Source organism: Stenella coeruleoalba (genome assembly GCF_951394435.1).
Source record: "Stenella coeruleoalba genome assembly, chromosome: 9".
Classification (NCBI taxonomy): Eukaryota; Metazoa; Chordata; class Mammalia; order Artiodactyla; family Delphinidae; genus Stenella; species Stenella coeruleoalba.
This window is the reverse complement of record NC_137155.1, coordinates 61,663,544-61,691,056: the sequence shown is the minus strand read 5'-3', so window position 1 is coordinate 61,691,056 and position 27,513 is coordinate 61,663,544. Positions and strand designations below refer to the sequence as shown.

At 35.7% G+C, this 27,513-nt stretch overlaps 1 protein-coding gene across 6 annotated transcripts in view; it reads right to left on the bottom strand.

Annotated features, from left to right (window-relative positions):
* BBS9 (Bardet-Biedl syndrome 9) overlaps positions 1–27,513 on the bottom strand; it is a 614,322-nt gene that overhangs the window by 509,643 nt on the left and 77,166 nt on the right. For 5 of the 6 annotated variants that reach the window (XR_013829928.1, XR_013829929.1, XR_013829930.1 and 2 more), the window contains one exon: positions 5,457–5,631. Coding sequence is in view for 1 of the 6 variants with exons in the window: in XM_079932453.1 (XP_079788579.1) it covers positions 5,457–5,631 (175 nt within the window). In the remaining 5 variants the exon portion in view is untranslated. Of the gene's footprint in view, positions 1–5,456; positions 5,632–5,902; positions 5,986–27,513 lie in introns of those variants that run through there. The other variant, XR_013829932.1, reaches the window with a different exon arrangement.

Genomic DNA, 27,513 nt, shown 5'->3' with positions numbered 1-27,513 from the left:
CAGGGAAGCCCATATACCAACTCTTAAAGCCTTCTATCTCAATCAGCAATACTTAATTTGTAAAAAGTCTCCAATTTTCAGTGAATGCAGAATGACTATGAATTAAGATCGATTTTGCAATGCATTCATGAAAATTACAGTTAATAAGAAAGCTTAATGTATATAAAGTTCATTCATTCAATAAACATATAGTAGGGATCTCATATAAGCATTAACAAGGGGGAAAACTACTACATGACCTATATCCACCAGGACCTTCCAAAGTAGTTGTGAAGATTCATATACAAACAAATAAGTGTAACTCAGAGTGCCCTGTGCTAATAGAAGGTATGCATATAAGTACCAAGGGAATACGATCGCAGGAACAGGTAATTGGGGTGGAGGAAATAAATATGTTCTTGGTATCAGTTCAGGAGGAGAAAGCTAGGTTTTGAAAAATGAGTGAAAACTCATCATGCTGTTAAAGAGGTAAAAGGCATTATGGCAAAGCAAACAGCACATGCAAAGGCATGCAGCAGTAAAAGAGACATGAAAGGCCATGGCAGGAGTTTAGGAGAGATGCATGGCGGAGAGGAATGAGTCATGGGAAATGAGACAAAAAAGGGTAGGAGGCTGAAGATCTCGGCCTTGTAAAATCATGCTAAAAAATCCCATAGGTAGCTGCAGCAAATATCTCAACACCATCTGAGACTGACCTTCAAAATCCCTAACTCCCCAAAAAATTAGACCTCATAGTCCAACCTCCAAATAAGATTGCTTTACTCTCTCTGGTTCATGGTAACAGAAATTAGTATGCACTAGTGACTGGAACATCAGTCCAGAGCTGGTCCTGCAAATGGATCTAACCTTGGGCAATTAATTACATAGACCATTCATTTCCTGCAGACACCAACCTACCAGAGGATGATATGGATATTAATGAGATTGTTGCTATATCCAAAGATTTTGAGCTGTTTGAAGCTTCTTATATAACTAAAAAGAGTTATTATTTCATGTGAGGCATAAGTGAACCCCTAAAGTGGCCTCATTAACATCAAAACAGCAGGCACAGACACAGCCAAAATTGACTCCTGATTTCTAAATCCAGACCAATTCTCTTCCCAGAAGACAACTCAGAAGAGTATTTTATTACTAAACGTAACTGACAGTAAATTTAGATGATGACAAACTTACAACAGCATTTATTTTATGATTCTTCCTTAAATTCTCTTAACTGTGACCAATAATGTACATGGAAATCTGTTTCCAAAACCAAACAATTCCAAGCAGACTTGGAATTTCTGAAATAAAGAAAACACTTGGATTTTTTTTTCTTATCGCTCAAGTGTTCCGTGATATAAGCTAAAGAATAAAATTCCCTTGTTGGAACTGCTGAAAGAGTAATCAGGTCCAATGTAAAAAGATTTAATGAAAGAGTGTCACATGTGTTTTTCAGAACAGAAAGGGCACTAATCACAGATACAGCAAGTCCAGGTGAACAGTGGTACTTTTTGAACCAATAGCCACAAACGCTTAACAGGTCCTGTGGAGTACCAATGACAAACTCAACCGTATAATTTAGTGCTCCTCTGTATCACATCGTAAAAACAGCAGCAAGTAACTAAAATATGGATTGAGGTGTCACCGAACACAAAAGTAAACCCTCCAAAATCATTTATTTTCAAATGAAAAATAGTTGTCACCTCAAAGTGTACCAGGAGATTTGGGAACTTTGATACTTAACCTGCAGAACTCTACTAGAATTGGAGGCTCTGGATACAGAGCATTACTACATTCATTCCAGCTATAGTTAAAGCATTCTTGATTATGCCTGGGAGAATCATTTTCATTGGAAGATGCCAATAACAAAATAGAAGGTTTCCTCATAAACTTTTCATTCCTTCATTAAGATCTTGTCAAACATCTACTTTCAGCAAGGTACAATGCTAGGCACTTCAGGGGATACAAAATCCCTGCTATCAAGGAACATTTAGCCTAGTCAAGGAGAAAAACAAGTAAATGTCATATCAGTGAAAGCATGAATAGTGCTTATGGAAAGCAGTGAAAAATTACTCTGTGAATTGAGAAGAAGGAGTTGTTACTGACAGCTACGTCAGGCAAGATCTGAATGGGGAGCAGGGAGGCTTCCAGACCTAATTTTCATTCACAGAAAAGGAAGGAAGAGCATTTCATACAGAGTACAGCATGAGCAAAAGAGGAGAGAGAAAGAGAGAAGCTCTGAATATATATGAATAACACCAAATATTTCAGTTTGGCAAGAGCCTAAGGCTGGTGAAGAACACAATCCTCTTTTTAAAATACTATCCATTAAATTCAACAAACAGATTTTAAAATACTGATTTAAAGACTATTGTCTACTTAGCAATGTATTAATATTAGGAGCCACTGTAGGGGTACAGGGGAAAGTGTATAGCAAACAGGGGAGAAAGATAAAACTCCTGGCAAGTATACTTCTTCCGGGAGCCTCCTTACATTCAACTCTTATTTAAAGGTATCACCTCTAGGCTTCTCAGTTTCCTGTGCACAGTGCTGCCATAGCCAGTATCACAATGAACTGAAGCAGCTGATTGACTTGCTACCTCCCCACTTGCTGGCAAACTGCTGGAGGACAAGAGACAGGTCTTATCTGGCTTTGCATCTCTAGTGCTTTGCACAGTGTGTGGCACAGAGAAGCCTCTTGAAAAATGTTTGCTGAATGAATGACTGAACCAATGAACTGAATTACTCCTTTAGTGAACAGGTATTTAAAACAGATTCTGCTCTCAGGAACCTGATAATGTAAGACATACTCTGGAACATTTTAGCACAATACAAAAAGCAAATATGATATTGGGCAAAAATCAGTGTGTTGGGCAATAATATATCTAGGAGGTTAAAAAAAAGGAGGATATTTAAACCACTTAATTTTAAAAGTCCCTTCCAAATCTGAAAGTTCACTTAACAGAGGTAAAATGGGACTGGAGCATAAAGAGCACTGAATGTCATATGAGAAGATTTAGATTTTTTAATGGACAACAAAAATTATTCTGGCATAAAGAGGTGTTTTAAAAGAATAGCTATGAGAAAGGCCCTTCAAAGTCTACATTAGAGGTTAAAAAAAACAAACAAACAAACAGAAATCCAAGTGAAAAGATAAAGGTCTGAATGCCAGTGGGAATGGGAAGCAAGGGCTGAATAAGAGAAAAAAAAAAGGTAGAAAGGTCACGATTTACTGACTATATAATTCTGACAAGCAAAGGAAAGAAAAAGAGAATAAAAGATGATCCAAAGTTTGTACAAATGTGGCCAAGGGAATGGCCCACAGCCCCTCCTCTACCAAAAAAAAAAAAAAAAAAAAACTCTCACTTCAAAAGAAAAACAACACTCAAAGTATGTCCTGAATTAGAATCACCTGGGGTGTGTATTTGTGATGATTTCTGGGTCTTTTCCCCAAACCTACTAAATCAAAATCTAAGGGGTTGGGGATTAAGAACGTGCAAATGTGCATTTCATAAAAGGATGCTCAGATGATTCTTATGCACACTAAAGTTTGAGACTCATAGCCTTCTCTAGTTCCTATTTGAACATAATTGATCTGTTTTTAAAGTAATTAAACATCAATATCAAAAATGAAAATGAATTATGTCTTAAAAGCCTTTTCTATTAACTGATTATATTTTTAACTGATTATAAATAGATTTCATGAAGTCTCCAAAAACCAAACTTACAGTTTTCCTGCTTTCTCCCATCCTAAATTACACCTGTGATTACCATTTAATCTACTAAAGTTGAAAGTATATATAAATACAACATACTACTCAATGTTATAAACCCTCTTGATTGTCATCATTTCACAATAATCACATATCCCATGCATTTTTACCATTTTAAAAGATCCACATAATAAATAAAGTGTGCACTTTTTTAGTCTTAGATGGAGATGAATTTAATAGATCAGTATGTTGGAGAATTACCACAGTTAAAACAGTATGAGTTCTGTGAGATTAAACCTTCACGTTAAGGAAACCTACACATTGTTTTCTCATCCAATCACTCCTGGAGTTATTACCAAATTAATTCCTATTCCCATATTTCAAAGAGTAAGTCATGGAACATTCACATCTTTGTATCATGACCCCAGTGTAACACTGCTAGTATCACCCTACTTGGCAAGAACTGGGTGGAAAGGTGAAAAGCAGATCTTCTCAATATTGCTTAAGTTTTGGCAGGATTGAATGAATTATACAGGTATTTTTCCCAGCTTCTCATAATAATTATGATATTTTATTTATTAGCAGTAGCAATGCCACAACTCACTCATCTCCTTTGGACAAGCGCCATAGGAGTTGTAGGATGAATATGACATAATGATACCCTACCTCCATCAGTTAACTTCTGCTTAGTCACAAACATTTGCTTATTTTCAGAGTTTTAAATCCTCAGTGCCTCAACAATAATTCTCAGAATGTAGATTGTCACTTATTAAGAGAAAACTACATTAACTTGCAATATACACAATAATAAAACTTGAAGGCAAAAATTTACATCTGTTGCCTGATGAATTTATATTTTCTTCCTGCCTTGGGAAAAATCATGTGGCCAAAAATAATACTGAAAGGCTATAATGAAGTGTTGCTTAGATGTTTAAAGTTCTAAATGCTGCCATCAGTAAGATAACAACAATAAAGTTACTTAAAATATTATGATTCTCCAAGTCTATTTCTTTTCCCAGAAAGGATTTCTACTTCTTTTCCCATTCTCCCTTCCAATAAAAAACACAGCCTCCAAAAACTCAAAACCATAATTTTTATTGAAATTTAGCTGGTAGAGAAGAAAACGGTCTCTCTGAAACACAATTCACCAAAATCAATATGAATTTCTAGCAAAAAGTATAAGCTGTTTTCATAGGGTCATTTTCATACTTCACTTCTGTAAGCTGTTCTTTTAAAAACATTCATAAACACACTTGTATTTCTTGCCAGTATTCTTCCTATGTCATATACATTTTTTTTGTTATAAAATCATTCTATATATGTATTTGTACCTAGCTTTTTTTCACTCAGACTGTGTTTTATTATTTATAATTCAAGGAACAATCGCAATAATTATTGAGCATTTTCTATGGGGTGGTAACTTGACATACACTTAATTCTTTTAACAAATTTGTCGAAATAGATGTTATTACCTCCTTTACATTCAGGATAAGGACACTGACCATCAAACAGCTGTGAGTAGCAAAATCAGGACTCCAATCCAGGTGTGCCTCTCTCCAAATCCTTCCTCTCAATCTGTGCACTATACTGCCTTTCAAATGTTTTATGATATGTAAATGATATCCTCTAAGTCACCACAATTACATTTTATCAGAGAAACCACTTCTTTTTCATTTGCAATATTCAAGCTCTTTGTGGATAAGAAATTATCAGCAGCATACACATAAAAAACCATGATTCCAAAGATTCAAGATCCAAACTTACTTGTAACTTTCCACTTGTCGGCAGGATGAAACAGTAATGAAGGAATCTGTACGGGAACTGTAAGCAAGAGGGCCAGGTAAAAGAGAACCAGGGAGAAATCTCCCAAAAGCATAGCTCTCCTGCTCAAACACCATCAGCATTCCATCCATAGACTGGATACAAATTAAATCGCGACCTAAAGAAGAATTAGAGGAAATTAGGTAACTTATTCTTTTTATGAATGTAATGATTTTATCACTATTCACCACAAATATGTCAGTTAACTTTTTCCGCAAGGGACAAAATGGGCAGTTTAAATTTTAAATCTCAAACTGATGAAGCTATAAGATTATTGTATATCACTATCTACACGTTTCCCAATTTTTTCATTATTCATAATATGTCTATAGTTTTAAATACATTTATTTTCATTTATTTGAGCTAAAATCCGTAGCTCAAGAGAATACCTGAGAACAATCATGACTCTGCAAGATATCATTTTTTCCAAAATCAGAAATATAAACGGTTCTACACGATGCCTTCTCTTCTTCATAGTATGTCAGCCTCATACTTTCAAATGACTTAGACATCAGTCAAACACAGCAGACCAAATCCATAGACATGTATTAAGCACCAGTTTTATACAAATCACAGTGTTGAGCACTGTTGGGAGAGAAAATGACTAATACCGAATAACACTAGTCACTGATTGCCCTAAACTATCGATTGATTTTGAAGTGTCTTCTACTATTAGTCTGTAAACATTAACTACAAAATTCACAGTTCTTAAAATATACTGAGATGATGATAATGATGATGATTTCTATGGTACAATATAGTATCCCTAATCTGAGAAAGATCTAGTGGCTATAACTTTTCATGTTCTGCTAGTGTGATTAGTGTATCCTATAATCTATTATATAGGGAAGAACTATGTCAAAGAAAAATTAAGCTACTCATTAAGAGAATAAACAAAAGGTCAATCTTCTAATTAATTTGTCATCTCTAACCCATACTTACCATATACAGTAAGTCGTGTAGTAACTATTTTATTTTACCTTGGATATCAGTGCCAATACAGTTAACCCTAAATTTTGAAATTTAAAGAATACTTTGCTCAAAAAGAAATTAACTTGCATAGAAATGGATGGTAGTCTTATTATTGTATCTGAGTATGGATATAAGGGCAATTTTTAAAAATGAAAATATGTTGCCAAAGGAGTTTTTTTAAAAAGAAAACAAACTGAGACCTTTGGGGTGCTTATTACTGCAACATACTCTATCCCATCTTAATTGATTCAATACATTTAACAACTTTAAATAGTCTCAGAGATGTTTCAGGTTGAATATTGTCTTAGCATATATTCACAAAATACACATCTGAACCACTCTGGGATCGCTAGAGAGAAAGGGATTGTTCATGTTAATGCTGTTTTGAAGAGTATCCCCTCAAAGCTCAAATTCTTTTATAAGGCATAGTAGGTTTTTCAGTCATTGTTTTAAGCTTTTTAAATCTATTCTTTATCTACTATGCTTATTAAAGTTTTCATAAAACAAGATATGAGTTTGTATGGATGTTGTATGTATATACATGCGTACAAGTGTATTCACAGAGATATATTCAGACAAAGAGTACCTCATCTATCCAGAATTTAACTATATAGCAATCCTCCTGTCTGTACCAAGCAAAAATGAAAAAGTATAAATATGCCTCTAAATAGTCAAAATAGATGCTGCAAAGTCTTTGTAATGAAAATCATGCAAACTTTTTACAGGTAGGATTCCCAGGTCTCACTCAGGGCATCGATTCTTATTTTAATTATGGTTCGAACAGTTGCAGTTCTCATAAACAAGTTACTGATATTCCAGGAGCTTCAGCCTCCTTGTTTATAAAATGAGTATATTTGCCTAAGAGCTCCAAAGTTAGAGATAAGATTTAATAGTCTCTAACACTGTGTAGCACACATAAAACACAATAAATCATAGCATCATTATAATGGTTATCATTACCTGCTTCCCCAGCCCAGAGAAAAGAAAATAGCAAATTAGAAAAGGTATGAAAACACTGATAGCTGTGAGCAGTGACAGCTATGCCCCAACAAAAAAGAAGACAACAGGAAATCTATAAAATGTATATCAAATAATTCAAAAAAGAATAACAGGGCTCAGCTTAGAAGCAATTACTAGCCCTATATATGTCAAAAAGAGAAATGTCATATTATAATGTACTAGTAGCTATTAAATGGATTTAATACAGTTTAGCATAGTTCAGTCATTTGCAAAAACAAACTTGTGGCCGAGATGCTAACGGCTCCCCCTAAGAGCCATTCTTTCTTTTGGTACTTGAATTATCACTAGACTCATGGCCATCCAGTTAGAATAAAGCCTATATCTCCAGGCCTCTGTGACAGATACATCATATGAGTACTTTCTCGCCAATGAGATGGGAGCAGGGTGATATGTGCAACACCCAGACTTACCCTTAAAAGGACTGAGTATGCACTCCCTTCCCCTCTTCCCAGCATGATGGTAGGGCTGGAACAGCTATCTTGGCCTCAAAGATAGAAGCCACATATTGAGAACAACAGAGCTGCCTACCAGTCCTGGACCACTTTATCTCCAGGTGGTTAAATCTGACAGAAATAAACATCTTCTTTAATTAAGTTTGGTCTTTATTAAAGCAATGAAACTTATATCTTAAATAACACAGAACTTATCTGAGCATAAAGATCCATCCAGCTTTACTGACTCTTAAAATTTAATTTCACTTGATTGGATCCTGATACCAAAAAACAATCAGATATAGAAGACATTGGGACAACTGGGGAAATTGGAATGTGACTGCATGCTAGATAACATTAGGAAATTATTTTTAATTTTCTTAAGTGTAATTATGGTATTGTGATTACATATGAGAATGTTCTTATCAGGAAATATGTTCTGCAATAGCTATGAGTGAAGTGGCATAAGATCTGTAACTTACTTTCAAATGGTTCACCAAAAAGAAAACAGTGTGTGTATACATGTATATACATTTACAACTGTTGACTCTAAATGGTGGAAAAATGGACATTCATGTTACTTGTTCTGATATTTAAATTTTTTCACAATAAAAATGTAAACAAATATAATAAAGTGTTCAAATACATTCCTTTAGTATACAAATACACTTTTTTAACCACCAAGGAGGGAATTGAGCACTAGTAAATTGAGCAGGACTTAGGAGGAGAGCAATAAATCTAATCTTAATAAGTTAAGAATCAGAGACAGAAGAAATCCAATCAATGAAACACATGCAATGACCTTGACCTATGGGGGAGGATATTACTGTAACCAAAATATACTCTCTGTATTATTAAAGAATGTGAGGTCAAGGCATGTATACTTCCAAGCAGAAGTACAATAACATTTGAGTTCATTTCAATATGTTGAATGTCTCTGAACCACAAATCTTCCAGTCTCCCAAAGACCTTAAAGAAGTTGTCCTCAAAGTGTGGTTCCCAGACCACCAGCATCAGCATTGTCTAGGAAATTCTTAGAAATGAAAATCCTAGGGTCCCACTCTATACCTATGGAATCAGAAACTATGATGATAGGGCCCAAGTCTAGGTTTTAACAAGCCCTAGAGGCTATTGGATGCATGCTAAAGTTTGAGAACTACTGCTTTCGCATGGTATGACAAAGAGCTAGAGCTTGAAGAAAACTTGAGCCCCAGAGAACACTTGGCTCCTTAGCATGATATATGAAGTCTTATTTCCTGAAACTCTAGCAATATAGGGGAGATATAACCCCACATGGGCTGCCTCTAGAGCCAGATAATCTGAGTTTGAGTCTAGTTCAACCAATTATTAGCTGTGAATTTGGGCTCAAGTTTCCTTATCTGCAAGATGGTGTACCTAACTTAGCTGTTGTGAGAATTAAATTAAGTAATGTACGGAAACTAGATCCAGCAGGTGTTAAATACTGCATCGCATTATTATTTTATAATTATTTTCTAAGTCTCATACTAAATGTTGTATTAATATTTAACTACTTGCTGTTTCCCACATACATTGTAATGGTGCATACTTCCTTGCTTTTGTTTATGTTATTTCCTTTCCAAAAAACTTCTTACACTTTTCTTCCCCTGGGATAGTGAACATTTGCTGGATGCCTCCTGGTCATCCATTGCCCTCTCCTCCCATCTTTAGCCATGAGGCTTGAATGAGACTGACTTCATTCTAAGCTTGAGAGTAGGTAGGCCCTGACTTACATAAACTAATTAGTATCCCACTAGTCACAGTGATTAGTTAAGGGATGGTTATAATTTACAGCCAATGAAAGAAACTAAATCCCTAAACTGAGCTGAAACTAAAGAAAAACTTACTCTTCCCCCTGGGGAGTAATATGTGAGGAGGATAAGGTCTGGAATCACAGAAGCCATTAGGCTTTTACAAGGGTGTAGTTAAGAAAGGGCCATGGAAGACACTGTTTAAGCCAGTGCATCAAGCCGCACTTGGAGCCAAACCTATCCATGGACTTTATAGGCAATAAATTCTCATAAATATCGAAGCTGAGTTGGCTCTCTGTCCCCGAATCAAGTGCATCAACCCATTTGTCCTCTGAGAGACATCAGACAGAAGCTCATGTCTTCCCAGAAATCTTCTCTTTCCCTTCAATTACCCTCCATCTGTGATCCCACAGAGCCCCATCCTTACCTTCATCTTACAACTAATCACTGATTGAAATTATCTGTTTTTGTGTCTCTCATTATCCCTAGCTTAAACTCAATGGCAAGAAGGTATATCTTATTCATCTTTGTAAATCCAACAATTAGAAAATGCCTGGCGCATAGGAGACACATTAATAAATGTCTGTTGAGCTGAAGTAAGCTAGGCAAAATACTTGATTCATCTGCAGCTCAGATTGGCTGAGACTTTATTATATGCAATTCACATACTGCATTTTAAGTACATGAAAAATGCTTTATTTATTACAATCCTAGCCACTGACGATTAGAAAAATGTAGGGATCAATCCAAAACATTACTCAAAAATAAATAAATAAATCCTTCAAATCACTGTATTGGAAGCCACTTCAGAATACATACCAAAGGCTCCCCTTACTGATAATGAGAACAGAAAGAACAGTCCAGAGAAGCCATGAAAGTTTTGTAGTTCTAATAGAACAGAGCCAACAGGAAGACTTCATAAAAGCGATGGGATTTCAGGAGCTATTTAAATGACCTAGCCATGAACCATACACTCAAAGAGTCTTTACCACATGCTCAGTATTATATTAGGAGCTGTAAGAAATATAGAACAACAGTAAATAACTACTACTGCCACTGACTGAGCACCTGTTATATTCCCGCCTTTGTGCTAAACACTTATGTAGCATATAGCTATAATCTTTAATAACAATAGTCCCATTTTACACGAGAAGACTGAAACCCACAGAGCTTAAATAATTTGTCTAATGTCAAAGAATTAAAAAATGACAGCTAGTACTCAAGTCAGAATCTGACTCCATTTTACTGCACTGGATCCATTTTTTTAAAATAACGTAAGTTAACATATAAAATCTAAATGATGTGAAACGACTAAGCACTATAGAAAATCAAAGAGGCTCATTACAGTGAACTTCCTGGGAAAGGTTTCATGGTAGAGGTAGGATGTATCCTACCTCTCAGTTGAGAAGGATACCTAGACTGAGAAGGATAAGTATAATGAAAAGAGATCAAAGGTAAAAGCAGAGGAAATTTCTGCGAGAGAAAAAGAACATATTAGAAAAAGATACAGAGGCAATTAGATTTGATCCAATGCAATGGATCAAGTTCTACCAACAGGGTATGAAATGTAAAAGCAACAGATTGAAAAGATGACAATAGCTAAGTGATGTTCCCTCAAAAATTATGTCTAAATAATACAGGGAAAAAAATATCTTTTAAAGTTGAAATAACTAGGAAGGGTGGAGATTTCATCAGAATTTAAAATCTGGATGTTTATCTCATTAATCATAACCATGATGACAGAAAAATAAGCATTGTGATTTGAAATACTATTTGAAAGATCTAGGAACAAACTGACAAAGGACCTACCAAAATCATTTTGAAAGAACTTTGGAAATCAGTATTTTTCATTTTCAAAGGCAATGAAAAAATTTTGTGCCTGTGGGGATGGGTGGGTGGAGGCAGGAAAGTTCCATTATGGCAGCCTCATGAGATGAATATTTATTAAGAAGTGTGTCTCATTTCCTGGTGTTAACATATCATATAGACAAAGCTTTAACATGATGCATAAATTGGTAATCAATTACATGTTGAACTGACTGCTAGATTAACACTTTTCTTTACTAAATTATAGTCTGTTCACTAAAATGGTCTGTAGCTGTGTGTGTGTGTGTGTGTGTGTGTGTGTGTGTGTGTGTGTGTGTGTCCCTGTGCTCAGTTCTTTCCACCATGCATAACCCAGAGCATTTTCCATCATTCATTATTATAGCAACAAGGGCCCCATGGAGGGTAGTTCTGAATACCATTTCCTCCATTTCTCTGCTGTCTTTTTCTTCCTCTGGAATCTATGTAGCAGAGTAAGTGGAGAAGAAGACTACCATTACTCAGCATGCTACATGTTTTCTGAATCTCTCTATGCTCGTATTTCTTTTACACATTGAGTAAAAATACAAGTGAAGAAATGCAAACGTGACCTGTGGCCAAGCATACACTGCAGTTCAGCATACAGCTGTCAAAAATACTTGGTCTTTCTCCAAGTCTGAAAAACACATGAAAAACAGCTGTACAGGTAGTCAAAAAGGCAGACAGGAAACATCAAGAGACTTATACATAGGAACAGAAGAGTCCAAAAGTCTGTGGAACTTCCGCTCGTTTTATGCATGCACTTCATGTACAGAAAAAGGTTTTGTTGTTGTTGTTACAGAAAAACTGAAACACTAACTTATTAATCTTTATTGCAAACTTAACTCAAAAATGATACAACATGTTTGCTATGAGCAGAGACACAAAAACGTTCAGAGTAGGATTTCAACAGATATTGCCTTAAAAACAATGGTAGATGGATTTCTAGAGCTTGCAGGATAGTAAACTTGCCACTAAATATCATTTTGTGCCTTTTCACTCATATCATTATAGAAATAAAACTATCACCATTGTTTTGAGATACATGCTACTATTTGGCTATGCTTAAAAATTAATAATTGGTAATTAATTGAATAAAAGAATAGCTAGCTTCTTTCTTATTACTCTCTCCCTCATATTCTTTCATATTTGAGCATTTGAAAAGTAATTAGTGTCTAATAATAATGCAATATTCAAGTAGATTCGAAGTTTAAAACCTTAGTTATAAATAAATAAATAACATTTATTTAAAGCCCTAAGAAAACAGAGGAAATCAACAAATAGGATACATGTGTTGAGCTAAATGGCTAATGTTTTTAAATATGTAACACAGAAAAATTACACAAATTCTCAAATATTATTCAAGTGTTATGCCAATAAATAATTCATGAGACTAATTAAGACTGAGGAAAATAAAAATTGGGTCTACATACTAACTCTTCCTATGAACTTGACTTTTGACATTTTAATGTTCTCATTTTAATAGGAATTTTAATAGCCTCACAAAGACCACTAGTGTGTGTTCCACTAAGCTATTTATCACTATTTTCCCCCCTAAACTGTTAACAAGGTTAATAACATATTATACAGAAATTACAACCATTCATTAAATTAGCATTACATGTGATAGATTCAATATTAATGCAATGCTAGAGTTTAAAAGAAGGCCCTAAACATTATATTATCACTTGCATCCACAAAATACTGGGTGAATTACTTTGTCAGATGTAATGATCATGAAAGATTTGATAACATTCTCCAGAATTCACATTCATTCAACAAATTCCACAAACATTTGCTGTACCTAGTATATGCTAGGAGAGACGGTCGCTACCCTCAGAAAGTTCAGTGAATATGGGAGTTATAACAATGTAAGAACAGAGGCGTACAAAGGCTATGGAAGCGTGATTAATCGTATCTCGAAGGATGAAGAAAAGCTTCAGAACAGAAATAACACTTGGGTTTTGCAGGCTGAGAAAGAGTTTGCCAAACGTTCAGAGAAGCAAAAGCAGAAAGCCCACCATTCAGAGACCTGGATTATAGGATTATAAGAAAGCTCTGTTTGAAGAGGAATAAGAGCAGTAAACTCTGAGGGAGGGCGTTGAGTGGAGGGAGATACTGCTGATGAAGACGGCAGGCATGCTCATCAGAACTGATGGCAAAGCCACAACTTAAGTCCACATTTGCTGCAACCTTATTTTAGCCCTGAAAGCTCTATCAAATTTCCTCATCTGTACAGCAGTTGTATGAGGAGAAGATTGTAATGATGCTACTGTAAGGATAAAATACAATAAAAATGCATATTGGCTGGCACCTAATAAGCATTCAATAAATGGTAAGTGTTTGAGATTACTGGATTACCTCTTTCCTTACAGACCAAATTATGTGAAAAACTTAAAATTGAGAGGAAAAAAAATCCTTCAGACCAAAAAGGATAAAATTTAATGTGGGAAGGAGCACACACCAAATCAGAAATTCACACTTTTTGCCAAAGCAAAGGATTTTTAAGACTTCAAGAACTATGGAAAATCTCTCAAAACCTAGGTCTGTGTGAACTGCTGTCTATGCAAGACGATTTTCTGTCCATTTTAAGTATACTTTCCTCAAAACAGCAATTTCTCTAACATGATAACTATTGAAGAAATCCCTAAAGAAGTACATTATGGGTGTGTCAGAAAGCTCTATTTGGGAATGAGCTGTCTCTGCCTCTGTACCCTCCCCCAACACACACATACCCATTTTCTTCCCCTACCCCCCACCCTGACTCTCTTTTATTGACGTTTTTTGCAGGATGACCCTGAGTGACATACGAAAGACAAGATAGATGATATCATACAGCAGAGCCCATTATTTATTAGTATTCCTTTCTTCTCTCTCATCCAAAAGGAAAATTCTTAAAGGGTGAGTATAATGTCGGAGATATATTTTTTTAAATAACTGGTTTCAAAGTGAGGTAAACTTCTCAAGGCAATAACCAGCCATGATAAGAAATCCAGAAAACTCTCCCCAAAAAATAATTTAAAAAAGAAAGAAAATGTAAATACCTCTTCATTTTGTACAAACATCCTTCATTTGCAATATTAACAGTCCAATAAAGCAATAACACCAAAAGCTAAATATTTGCTTTTTATATATTGTTAACTCTCAATCCTAAAATCGTCATTGTATCAAAAGAAGCAGGTTTTCCCTGGTGGCACAGTGGTTGAGAGTCCGCCTGCCAATGCAGGGGACACGGGTTCGTGCCCCGGTCCAGGAGGATCCCAAATGCCGCGGAGCGGCTGGGCCCGTGAGCCAGGGCCGCTGGGCCTGCGAGTCCGGAGCCTGCACGTCTGGAGCCTGTGCTCTGCAACGGGAGAGGCCCACGTACCGGGGGGAAAAAAAAAAAAGGAATAAGAAAAAACTACAGTCTACACTGAATTCACTACAACCAATTAAATTAGGTTGTGAAAAAAATAACTAAAGCCAGGAAATTCTCAGCTGAGGTTCAACTTCATCTAAACTTATACAATTTTAAAAGGCAAATCAAAATGAACTTGGGATAATGACAACAATGACTTTAAGTTTCCTGAACTGTCAATTCTTATCTCAAAGTTTGATGTGCCGCTTAACCATTGTTTGGTCTGTTAAATGTCCTTGGATTCTTCTAAAAGAAGCAGTTAAGATACCATATCTTGAATAAAAGTCATGAAAACAAATATACCAAAGTAATCATCTTAATATACAGATGGAATCACATTATCAACCCACTCAAAAACTTCAAAGGTACGCCAGTGTCTCCAGAAATAAGTAGAAATTAATAAGCAGGATATCCAAAGAACTCTTCAGTGTATCCGCTAAATGAACTTTGACTACTCCTTCTCATCCAGTCCCAACCACCAAATACTTCAGGTAACATAAGCTTGCCCTAAATACCCTTATGCATTTGTTACTCTAGTTCAATTCACCTCAGATATCCTTCCCTCACCTTAACCTCATAAAATCCCTCTACATATCCTCCATCCCCAGCACCCAACCATTTTGAAGCTTTCTCCAATCCCCTTTAGGCATAAAAAGCACACTCTTCCTCTATTCTTTCTTAGTACATTCTGCATCACTGCCTATTAGTACTGACAATATTTTTCCTGGTGATACAGCTAAATTTGGCATATATCTCTCCCCTCCTCAACTCCCATAAATGAAGCATAAAATCCTTGAAGGTAAGTCGATTTTGTTTTCATGGTCTGGCTCACAGCATTGAGTATAGTCCCTTACATGTCAGTGCTCCAAAAATATCTGTTCAAGTCAACTGAACTCACATGGAAGTAGAAAACCATGTCAAACTGTAGTACTAGGTATCAGGATGCCAATGATCATCAAGTGGGCCAAGATATTTGATAACATTACCACAGTCACATGAAAACCCCTTGAGATTTGGCATTATGCTTTATTCACCACAACTTCCCACCCCAAATAGTCCCTAGTATATAGTAGAGATCAATAAATAATCATTCAATGAATGGATGAATAGCAGCAAAGTAAAAGTGGTATGGAAAAGGCCTTAAAACAATTAGTTTTAATATGTGACACTTAAGAAGCTGAAATTCTAAATTATTTCAGGGCTTAGTACTATGTCAAAAGACAAAGTATTCATTGTATGTGCAACATTAGATACACTAGGAAATACTCTGCTCTTAAGAAAGATAAAGCCTAATAGAAAGACACAAGAAATAAAGGTGGGGTGGGAAAGGATGGCAAAAGGAAAATATATAAATGAGAAGGGAAATCACTTAACCATAAAGAATAAATTGTGGCAGCCCAAAGAGGATAACAAAGAAAGAGAATGATCTTTAAATCCATCAGTATTTCATAAAACTCTAACTGCAAAAACATACACAGATTAAGCCTTAAAGCTTTAGTAATTATTAGAGCCCTGGGTACAAGGTCTTTCTCTGGGTAATATGAAACAAGGGATTACTACCAGCAGGAAAAGAACCCCTCAAAAGGGTACTGAATAGGATACTTTCTGGCTATTCCTTGTTCTTAGAGCAGGATGGTATATTATAAAAGAATAAATTGAGCAAAGATGGGAAAAGTATCAAATGTAGCATAAAGTATTAATATGTAGTGGAAAGAGCAATGATTTTGAATCAAAAAGACAACCTGGTAATGTTTTAATCCTGCTCTGACACATTCTAGATACATGACTTGGCTATTTTGTTTAATTTCATTCACTCTGTTTCTTCACATGCAAAATAAACCGTATCACAATCTCTATACCCCACTGGATTGCTGTAAAGATAAGGAACATATGCAAACTATCCAGTTCAGGACCTGGAACATGGTAGGAATGCATGCCAATCTTAATTCCAAATACAGCACACTTAAATAATCAAACCAACTTTCCCTAGTACCTACACTTATATCTTGAACATCAGATACAGTAGTTTAGTCATTAAGTCTCACTCCTTAGGCGTAAAAGGGAAGTAAACATCTCAGGGAAAAGTTAGGAATAAAGGTGACCAGGAAGTTGGAAATGGTTCAGTTCAGAAGTTCCAATCTTTATTTGCTAAAGTACTTGGCTATTGAATTTCACTGATCTATAAAATTTCAGAAACTATTGGGGAACATCATAGGTTGTCAACCTTGTAAACTGCCCAATAAGGATATTTAAAAAAAAATAAAGACTATCATCACCAACATTTTCTACAAAGACAATGTAAAACAAATAAGTAGGAAGTAGAAAATGTTAGTCCTCAATATAGCTCTTTAACTGAACAAATTTTAGCTTTACGAAAAATTTACTTCATTAGCTAATTTTTTTTCATTACCTTAAGACCATTTAAAACTTTAACGGGGCATAGCATTTGCAAACCACTAGTTTATCCTAGCATGAACCACTTTTAAAGAACCCCCGCACCAGCACTTAAATACCACTAGTATTAAAAAAACTCAGAAAACAAGCACAAAAAGTTTTCCCATTAGAAGAAGAAAGGAAAAACTGGTTCCAAAACCTATTCAGGCCTAGGTTAGGTGAGGAAACAAGCATTTTCCATAATATGCTGGCTCTTTACAAACTCACCACTGTCAGACTTCTGGAATCAAAAAGTGAGGCAAAGGCTCCCCCTGCTGACAAGTAGACAAAGAATCTAATCCTATCAAAAGGCAACTGACTTCAAAAATCTTTCCAATACTGACTGGATATCGCATGGGCTTTTACTATTCTCTATCAAAGACTAGTTTTACTTTATATCCTAAAACACTGGAATATAGCTCCATCTGATACAAATGTGAAAGACATTTATAACTAGGTAATACTCCGTGTACATTTCAATAAATCTTTCTAAACCAGCTTTCAAATTTCTTGGTGTCTGCTCTATGCTCTAAAGCTTAACTGAGCTAGAATGTCATACAGAGAGGCAATTAAAGAAGGCTAAAGAAATGAGGTGGGTTTCAAGAGGTTACGTAGAACAAAGGTAGCAATCTATAAATGCATTAACGGCCTTCTCTCACAGAAATCTCATGAGATTAAAAGAAGCAAATTAAAGTCTTCAAAATTAACAATAATAGCAGGTTACAAGCACTGGCCCATATATTATTAACACATCCAACTCTATCAACTATTCTATAACTTGGGAAGATCAAGAACTATTGCTCTCATTTGACTATAGAGAGACCTAAGGCTCAGGAAAGTTCGATGTTTGTTAAGGACACACAGCTGGTGAGTAGCAGAGGCAGAATTCAACCCCATACATCTTCTAATCTTCATTCTGCTTCTCCAACTGAAAACTATGCATAAAGTAGATACTCTAATGACATAATCTCTAAATTCCTTTCTGATTTCAAATTTAACATGGCCTAACATCACAAATGCACTTGGTATGCTTATAAATAACATCAGATTTAAATAGAAAATGTTAAATATTTCACTTTGGCAGACAAAACTTGATACAGCTGCTTGGTAAATTCTTTCCTCTAATTTATTTATTCTTGTCTTATTTCCAAAAGGATTGCTTGCAAAGGTAAATAAAACTAAACAAATTATAAACTAAGTAGATGAGGAGAACAGCAGATAAAACCCTGATTCTCCCACTAAAATTACTGAATAAAATGTTTGTTAAAAGCAGCATTTTTGAGTACATCAATATGCTGCCGCCCCCCTTAAAAAAAGGTAAATAAAATTCAGAAGCCAAACACTAAGTGAACGTGAGAACCCACAAAGGTAAACAGAACCCCTGGGGCAATCTCTTAAATCATATACCCTCAGCATCAGTTTTCACAGTCTCAAAATGACATGTAGTAAAGGAGAAAAACCTTGGAGCCCACTCTAGGTGGGAAATCCAATTGATCCTGTACATTATCTTTCTCCCCCCGGTACAAAGCTAAGACCACAAAGGGCTCTACCTTAAGTGTAAGGAGAACTTCAAACTAGCATTCCCCCCACCCCCACCCAAGCCCAAGAGAAAGCAAAATAAAGTGCATATCTCAAAACTTGGAAGGAGATAAAGGAAAAACATCTCTCCTAAGAATTCACAACCCCCAAGCTGATCTTAATGTGGGTTTTCAGACCAAATTCACTCTATTGACTTGCCCAAGAAGCCTCAATCTGTGAAGTTAGTAAAAGTGATCATGGGTTAGAAGTACCACCAAATCCCTGACAAAAGACAACTCAAATATTTGAAGGGACACACCAATCATTCCCATGGATAAAGTTCCAAGAATATGGCCTCACAGGCAAAAATCACAATATACAAGGAATTGGAGACAATATGAGCAAGAGACAGCAAAAATAATAGCACAATCGGAAATGCAAAGACTTCATTTACTGAAATTATCAACAGAGAATAAAAGTACTACATTTTATGTTTAAGGAAATAAAAACAGGTATTAAAAATATGAATAAAAGATTTTATCAATCACCAAGCAGATTTTTAGAAGGACCAAATAAACTTTGAGAAATAATAAATATAATAACTAGACTTAACAAAGTTAATAAAACTCCAAGAGTAGTTTCAATAGAAATTAGTCTCCGAATAGCAGTGATTTAGGAAACAGGAAAATACATCTAAGAAATAATCTAGAATGCATTAGTAAGAAACACAGAGACAGAAAATACAAGTGCAGTTAAGAGACTTGAACAATAGCATAAGATGGTCTAACATGTATCTAATTGGATTTTCATTAAGAGATAATGGAGAGAATATGAAAGAGGCAATATTCAAAGAAATAATAGCTGAAGATTTTCCAGAATTGTTGAAAGGCACTAATCCTAAGACCAGGTTTACGCCAAATAAATTCCAAATAGGATAAGTAAAAATAAATCCTCCCTTAGATACACAACAGAGAAACTGCAGAACACCAAAGGCAAAGAGAATTTCTTAAAAGCAATAGAGAAAAGACAGATTAACTAGCAAAAGAATAACAGCTAGACTAAAAGTTGACTTCTTAACACCAGTGGAAGCTAGAATAGAGCAGAATATTATCTTTTGTGTAGCAAGAAAAATAACTATCAACATAACATTATATTCCCAGACTTCCTCCAAAAAAAAAATTTAATGTTGTTACAAAGATGCCACTCACAATAGCAACCAAAACAATTAAGTTCCTAACACACTGACTCTAACTCAACTTTCAGATCTTAACTTCCTTAGGAAGGCCAAATTAGGCAATATACACCTAAAATATACCCTTGTTATCATGGCATCTTTTCCTTCATAGTACTTGTGATTTTATACCTATTTCTATGATTATCTACCGACTGTGTATTTCCCTTTCCAAACTTAATGAAGCCATAGACTTCTATACTTAGCACCATATTGTTTACCACCATACTTGGCACATAAGTGAAAGGAAAGAAGGAAGGAAAGACGCAGGGAAGAAATAACAAATAAATAAACAACTAATATAGATAAAAAGTAATATTTTTACTAAAAGACATAAAAGGACAGCTAAATAAATAGTAAGACATATTATATTCCTGGATGGGAAGAATTAATATATAAACATGTCATTTATGCACTAAAATAATCTATAGATTTGAAGCAATGCCAGACAAAATTCCAGCGTGATTTTTTCATGGAACTCAATAAACTATTTTTCAAACCTGAAAGGAAAGTGTAAAAAAAGCAACAATAACCTATAAATATTTAAAAACAAGATCAATAAAGAATGATTACTCCTCTCACATATCAAAACATACTATACATTAAATTTGTTAAATACAGTATTGGCATTCTTTATAGATACACTATTTATGGACAAATAAATCAAGGGAAAGGAATAGAGTCTAAGAGCAAATTACAGATTATATGGGAATTCAGCATATAAGAAAATTAGCATTTCAAATTATAAAAAGAATATTCACAAATGGTGATTGGACAACAGGGTATACACTTGGGAAAAAAATTAAATTAGAGCCCTACTATATATGATACTTAAAACTAAATTCCAGAAAAGTTAAGAAAACATATGAAAATATTTTAGAATCGTAGTATAGGAAAGGTCTTCATTAGAATGATACAAAGATCAGAAGCCAAAACAAAAAAGATCAAAACGTTTAACATCATAAAAAATTAAAGAATTTGTCCCATTAAGTAAATTAACAAGGTTAAAATAATCATTCACAGGACACAACCTGGGGCAAATTGCTTAATCTTGCCAAGCCTAAATTTTCTTGTGCCTGAAATGAAAATAATGACCTGATTTACAGGGTTGCTTTGAGAATTAAATGAGAAAGTTAAGGTTAAATCCTTAGCACAGTCTTAGGTGGTAGCACCTGGCAAGTGCCCAATAAATATTTTTTGCTACTATTTTAAATTATGAAAATTTAACAGACCACTTTTGCCCATTAAGTGGAGATTTTGAAATTTTTAAAAAATGATAATACATGATGTAGGCACAGATATTACACATAGCTGAGCAAAGGATATATTTGGCCCATCTCCCTGACATAAAACAGTTTATAATGTGTATCAAAAGCTTTTTGTCTCAGTATCTAGTCTTAGGATTTTTTTTTGAAAATGTTTTTACTTTTATTGGACTATAGGGGATGGATTGAGAAATATCTCTGCAAGTTATGCCCCACTAGGGAAATGTCCATTCTCATTTTCCTGGGACAGCTTTCGGAGCTTTTTCTTTTCCTTGGAGCTGCTGCTCTTGCTGGCAGCGGCCTCTTCAGGTCCACTGCTGCGTGGCTCCTCCTTGGAAGAGAATTTCCTCTTTTTCTTGGGGACACTCTTGTTTCCTGACTCTTCAGGGTCATTAACTGGCTCCTCTTTGGGCAAAGATTTCTTCCTCTTGGGAAGGCTTCCACTGCCAGCTATCTCTTCAAGATCACTACTAACCAGCTCCTCCTTGGAAAAAGATTTCTTTTTCTTGGGTTTGGAGAAGGAGACGGATAGGTCTTCTATTCCATTCTCCTAAGGAGTCTCCTCGGGCTTTTGCTTTTGCTTCTTTTTAGGACTTTCACTTATCTCCTCAACACCCCTCTAGAGTACTACTACTGTTTTCTGAAGATGCCAGGGAAATTGCAGCCAGCCATTTCTTTTCTTTCTTCAAGCATTACTTCTCCTGTTTCTCCAGCTTCCTAGTAAACTCAGCAGCCACTTCCTCTGAACCATTACCTCCTTCATGACATCCAGATTATTTTGTGGAATCTATCCAGTCTCACAGAAGGACGGCTGCTCCTCAACTTGTTCTAGAAGCTTCTCCCCAAACACACTGGTGGGTACCTCAGAGAAGCAATCAATTCATGAGGCAAAACTGCATTTGTTTGCCAGGTGTCAGGAGATGCAGCCTTTGTTCTTAGCAGCTGCTCAACCAATGAAGGTAGAGTGGAAAACGAGTCCATATTTTGGGATGTTAGCCCTTGTCTTCAGGGCTCGGGAAATGCAGTCCTTTTGCTGGGCCCAGGGAATCACTCAGACACCAGGACTGGCCATCACCCCCATAGCAGAGGCCTGTATAGGTCAGGGAGCCCTGGTCAAACATCACCATGATCCCCATAGTTTAGAATTTTAGGAAAAAAAAAAAAAGTCCTAAGATTGTAGTAGAAAAGTAACTGCTAGGGGCTGTGGATAGAGGAAATAGGGAGAGGTTGGTAAAAGGGTACAAATTTTCAACTATGAAATGAATAAGGCCTGAAGATCTAATGTAAAACATGTAGTTGAAAGCACTGTACTGTATGATTAAAATTTGTTAAGAGAGTAGAACTTAGATGTCCTCACCAAAAAAAAGAGATAAATATGTGAGTTGATGGATGTGTTTGAAATGGGGGGGAAACCCATTTTTTTTGAATTTTTGAATTTTATTTTATTTTTTATACAGCAGGTTATTATTAGTTATCCATTTTATACATATTAGTGTATATATGTCAATCCCAACCTCCCAATTCATCATACCACCATCACCCCCCTGTCACTTTCCCCCCTTGGTGTCCATACGTTTGTTCTCTTCATCTGTGTCTCTATTTCTGCCCTGCAAACCAGTTCATCTGTACCATTTTTCTAGGTTCCACATACATGCGTTAATGTATGATATTTGCTTTTCTCTTTCAGACTTACTTCACTCTGTATGACAGTCTCTAGATCCATCCATGTCTCTACAAATGACCCAATTTCGTTCCTTTTTATGGCTGAGTAATATTCCATTGTATTTATGTGCCACATCTTCTTCATCCATTCATCTGTTGCTGGGCGTTTAGGTTGCTTCCATGACCTGGCTATTGTAATTAGTGCTGCAATGAACATTGGGGTGCACGTCTTTTTGAATTATGGTTTTCTCTTGGTATATGCCCAGTAGTGGGATTGCTGGGTCATATAGTAATTTTATTTTTAGTTTTTTAAGGAACCTCCATACTGTTATCCATAGTGGCTGTATCAATATACATTCCCAGCAACAGTACAAGAGGGTTCCCCTTTCTCCACACCCTCGCCAGCATTTGTTGCTTGTAGATTTTCTGATGATGCCAATTCTAACTGGTGTGAGGTGATACCTCATTTGCATTTTGCATTTGCATTTCTCTAATAATTACTGATGTTGAGCAGCTTTTCAGGTGCTTCTTGGCCATCTGTATGTCTTCTTTGGTGAAATGTCTATTTAGGTCTTCGGCCCATTTTTGGATTGGGTTGTTTGTTTTTTTAATATTGAGCTGCATGAGCTGTTTATATATTTGGAGACTAATCCTTTGTCTGCTGATTTGTTTGCAAATATTTTCTCCCATTCTGAGGGTTGTCTTTTCGTCTTGTTTGTAGTTTCCTTTGCTGTGCAAAAGCTTTGAAGCTTCATTAGGTCCCATTTGTTTATTTTTGTTTCCATTACTCTAGGAGGTGGATCAAAAAAGATCTTGCTGTGATTTATGTCATAGAGTGTTCTTCCTATGTTTTCCTCTAAGAGTTTTATAGTGTCCGGTCTTACATTTAGGTCTCGAATCCATTTTGAGTTTATTTTTGTGTATGGTGTTAGGGAGTGTTCTAATTTCATTCTTTTACATGTAACTGTCCAGTTTTCCCAGCACCACTTATTGAAGGGACTGTCTTTTCTCCATTGTATATCCTTGCCTCTTTTGTCATAGATTAGTGGACCATAGGTGCATGGGTTTATCTCTGGGCTTTCTATCCTGTTTCATTGATCTATATTTCTGTTTTTGTACCAGTACCATATTATCTTGAGTACTGTAGCTTTGTAGTATAGTCTGAAGTCAGGGAGCCTGATTCCTCCAGCTCCATTTTTTTCCCTCAAGACTACTTTGGCTATTCGGTGTCTTTTGTGCCTCCATACAAATTTTAAGATTTTTTGTTCTAGTTCTGTAAAAAATGCCATTGGTAATTTGATAGGGATTGCATTGAATCTGTAGATTCCTTTGGGTAGTATAGTCATTTTCACAACACTGATTCTTCCAATCCAAGAATATGGTATATCTTTCCATCTGTTTGTATCATCTTTAATTTCTTTCATCAGTGTCTTATAGTTTTCTGCATACAGGTCTTTTGTCTCCCTAAGTAGGTTAATTCCCAGGTATTTTATTCTTTTTGTTGCAATGGTAAATGGGAGTGTTTCCTTCATTTCTCTTTCAGATTTTTCCTCATTAATGTATAGTAATGGAAGAGATTTCTGTGCATTAACTTTGCATCCTGCAACTTTACCAAATTCATTGATTAGCTCTAGTAGTTTTCCGGTATCATCTTCAGGATTCTCTATGTATAGTATCATGTCATCTGCAAACAGTGACAGTTTTACTTCTTTTCCAATTAGTATTCCTTTTATTTCTTTTCCTTCTCTGATTGCCATGGCTAGGACTTCCAAAACTATGTTGAATAATAGTGGTGAGAGTGGACATCCTTGTTTTGTTCCTGATCTTAGAGGAAATGCTTTCAGTTTTTCACCATTGAGAATGATGTTTGCTGTGGGTTTGTCAGATATGGCCTTTATTATGTTGAGGTAGGATCCCTCTATGCCCACTTTCTGGAGAGATTTTATCATAAATGGGTGTTGAATTTTGTCAAAAGCTTTTTCTGCATCTATTGAGATGATCATATGGTTTTTATTCTTCAGTTTGTTAATATAGTGTACCACAGTGATTGATTTGCATATATTGAAGAATCGTTGCATCCCTGGGATAAATCCCACTTGATCATGGTGTATGATCCTTTTAATATGTTGTTGGATTTTGTTTGCTAGTATTTTGTTGAGGATTTTTGCATCTATATTCATCAGTGATATTGGTCTGTAATTTTCTTTTTTGTAGTATCTCTGTCTGGTTTTGGTATCAGGGTGATGGTGGCCTCATAGAATGAGTTTGGGAGGGTTCCTTCCTCTGCAATTTTTTGGAAGAGTTTTTTTTTTTTTTTTTTTTTTTTTTTTTTTAATATCTTTATTGGAGTATAATTGCTTTACAACGGTATGTTAGTTTCAGCTTCACAACAAAATGAATCAGTTATATATATACATATATTCCCATATCTCTTCCCGCTTGCGTCTCCCTCCCTCCCACCCTCCCTATCCCACCCCTCCAGGCGGTCACAAAGCACCGAGCTGATCTCCCTGTGCTATGCGGCTGCTTCCCACTAGCTATCTACCTTACGTTTGGTAGTGTATATATGTCCATGCCTCTTTATCGCTTTGTCACCGTTTACACTTCCCCCTCCCCATAGCCTCAAGTCCATTCTCTAGTAAGTCTGTGTCTTTATTCCTGTTTCACCCCTAGGTTTTTCATGACATTTTTTTTTTTAAATTCCATATATATGTGTTAGCATACGGTATTTGTCTCTCTCTTTCTGACTTACTTCACTCTGTATGACAGACTCTAGGTCTATCCACCTCATTACAAATAGCTCAATTTCGTCTCTTTTTATGGCTGAGTAATATTCCATTGTATATATGTGCCACATCTTCTTTATCCATTCATCCGATGATGGACACTTAGGTTGTTTCCATCTCTGGGCTATTGTAAATAGAGCTGCAATGAACATTTTGGTACATGACTCTTTTTGAATTATGGTTTTCTCAGGGTATATGCCCAGTAGTGGGATTGCTGGGTCATATGGTAGTTCTATTTGTAGCTTTTTAAGGAACCTCCATACTGTTCTCCACAGTGGCTGTATCAATTTACATTCCCACCAACAGTGTAAGAGGGTTCCCTTTTCTCCACACCCTCTCCAGCATTTATTGTTTCTAGATTTTTTGATGATAGCCATTCTGACTGGTGTGAGATGATATCTCATTGTAGTTTTGATTTGCATTTCTCTCATGATTAGTGATGTTGAGCATTCTTTCATGTGTTTGTTGGCACTCTGTATATCTTCTTTGGAGAAATGTCTGTTTAGGTCTTCTGCCCATTTTTGGATTGGGTTGTTTGTTTTTTTGTTATTAAGCTGCATGAGCTGCTTATAAATTTTGGAGATCAATCCTTTGTCAGTTGCTTCATTTGCAAATATTTTCTCCCATTCTGAGGGTTGTCTTTTGGTCTTCTTTATGGTTTCCTTTGCTGCGCAAAAGCTTTTAAGTTTCATTAGGTCCCATTTGTTTACTCTTGTTTTTATTTCCATTACTCTAGGAGGTGGGTCAGAAAGAATCTTGCTGTGATTTATGTCATAGAGTGTTCTGCCTATGTTTTCCTCTAAGAGTTTGATAGTTTCTGGCCTTACATTTAGGTCTTTAATCCATTTTGAGCTTATTTTTGTGTATGGTGTTAGGGAGTGATCTAACTTCATACTTTTACATGTAGCTGTCCAGTTTTCCCAGCACCACTTATTGAAGAGGCTGTCCTTTCTCCACGGTGCATTTCTGCCTCCTTTGTCAAAGATAAGGTGACCATATGTGCGTGGGTTTATCTCTGGGCTTTCTATCCTGTTCCATTGATCTATCTTTCTGTTTTTGTGCCAGTACCATACCGTTTTGATAACTGTAGCTTTGTAGTATAGTTTGAAGTCTGGGAGCCTGATTCCTCCAGTTCCTTCTTTCGTTCTCAAGATTGCTTTGGCTATTCGGGGTCTTTTGTGTTTCCATACAAATTGCAAAATTTTTTGTTCTAGTTCTGTGAAAAATGCCAGTGGTAGTTTGATAGGGATTGCATTGAATCTATAGATTGCTTTGGGTAGTAGAGTCATTTTCACAATGTTGATTCTTCCAATCCAAGAACATGGTATATCTCTCCATCTATTTGTATCATCTTTAATTTCTTTCATCAATGTCTTATAATTTTCTGCATACAGATCTTTTGTCTCCTTAGGTAGGTTTATTCCTAGATATTTTATTCTTTTTGTTGCAATGGTAAATGGGAGTGTTTTCTTGATTTCACTTTCAGATTTTTCATCATTAGTATATAGGAATGCCAGAGATTTCTGTGCATTAATTTTGTATCCTGCCACTTTACCAAATTCATTGATTAGCTCTAGTAGTTTTCTGGTAGCATCTTTAGGGTTCTCTATGTATAGGATCATGTCATCTGCAAACAGTGACAGCTTTACTTCTTCTTTTCCGATTTGGATTCCT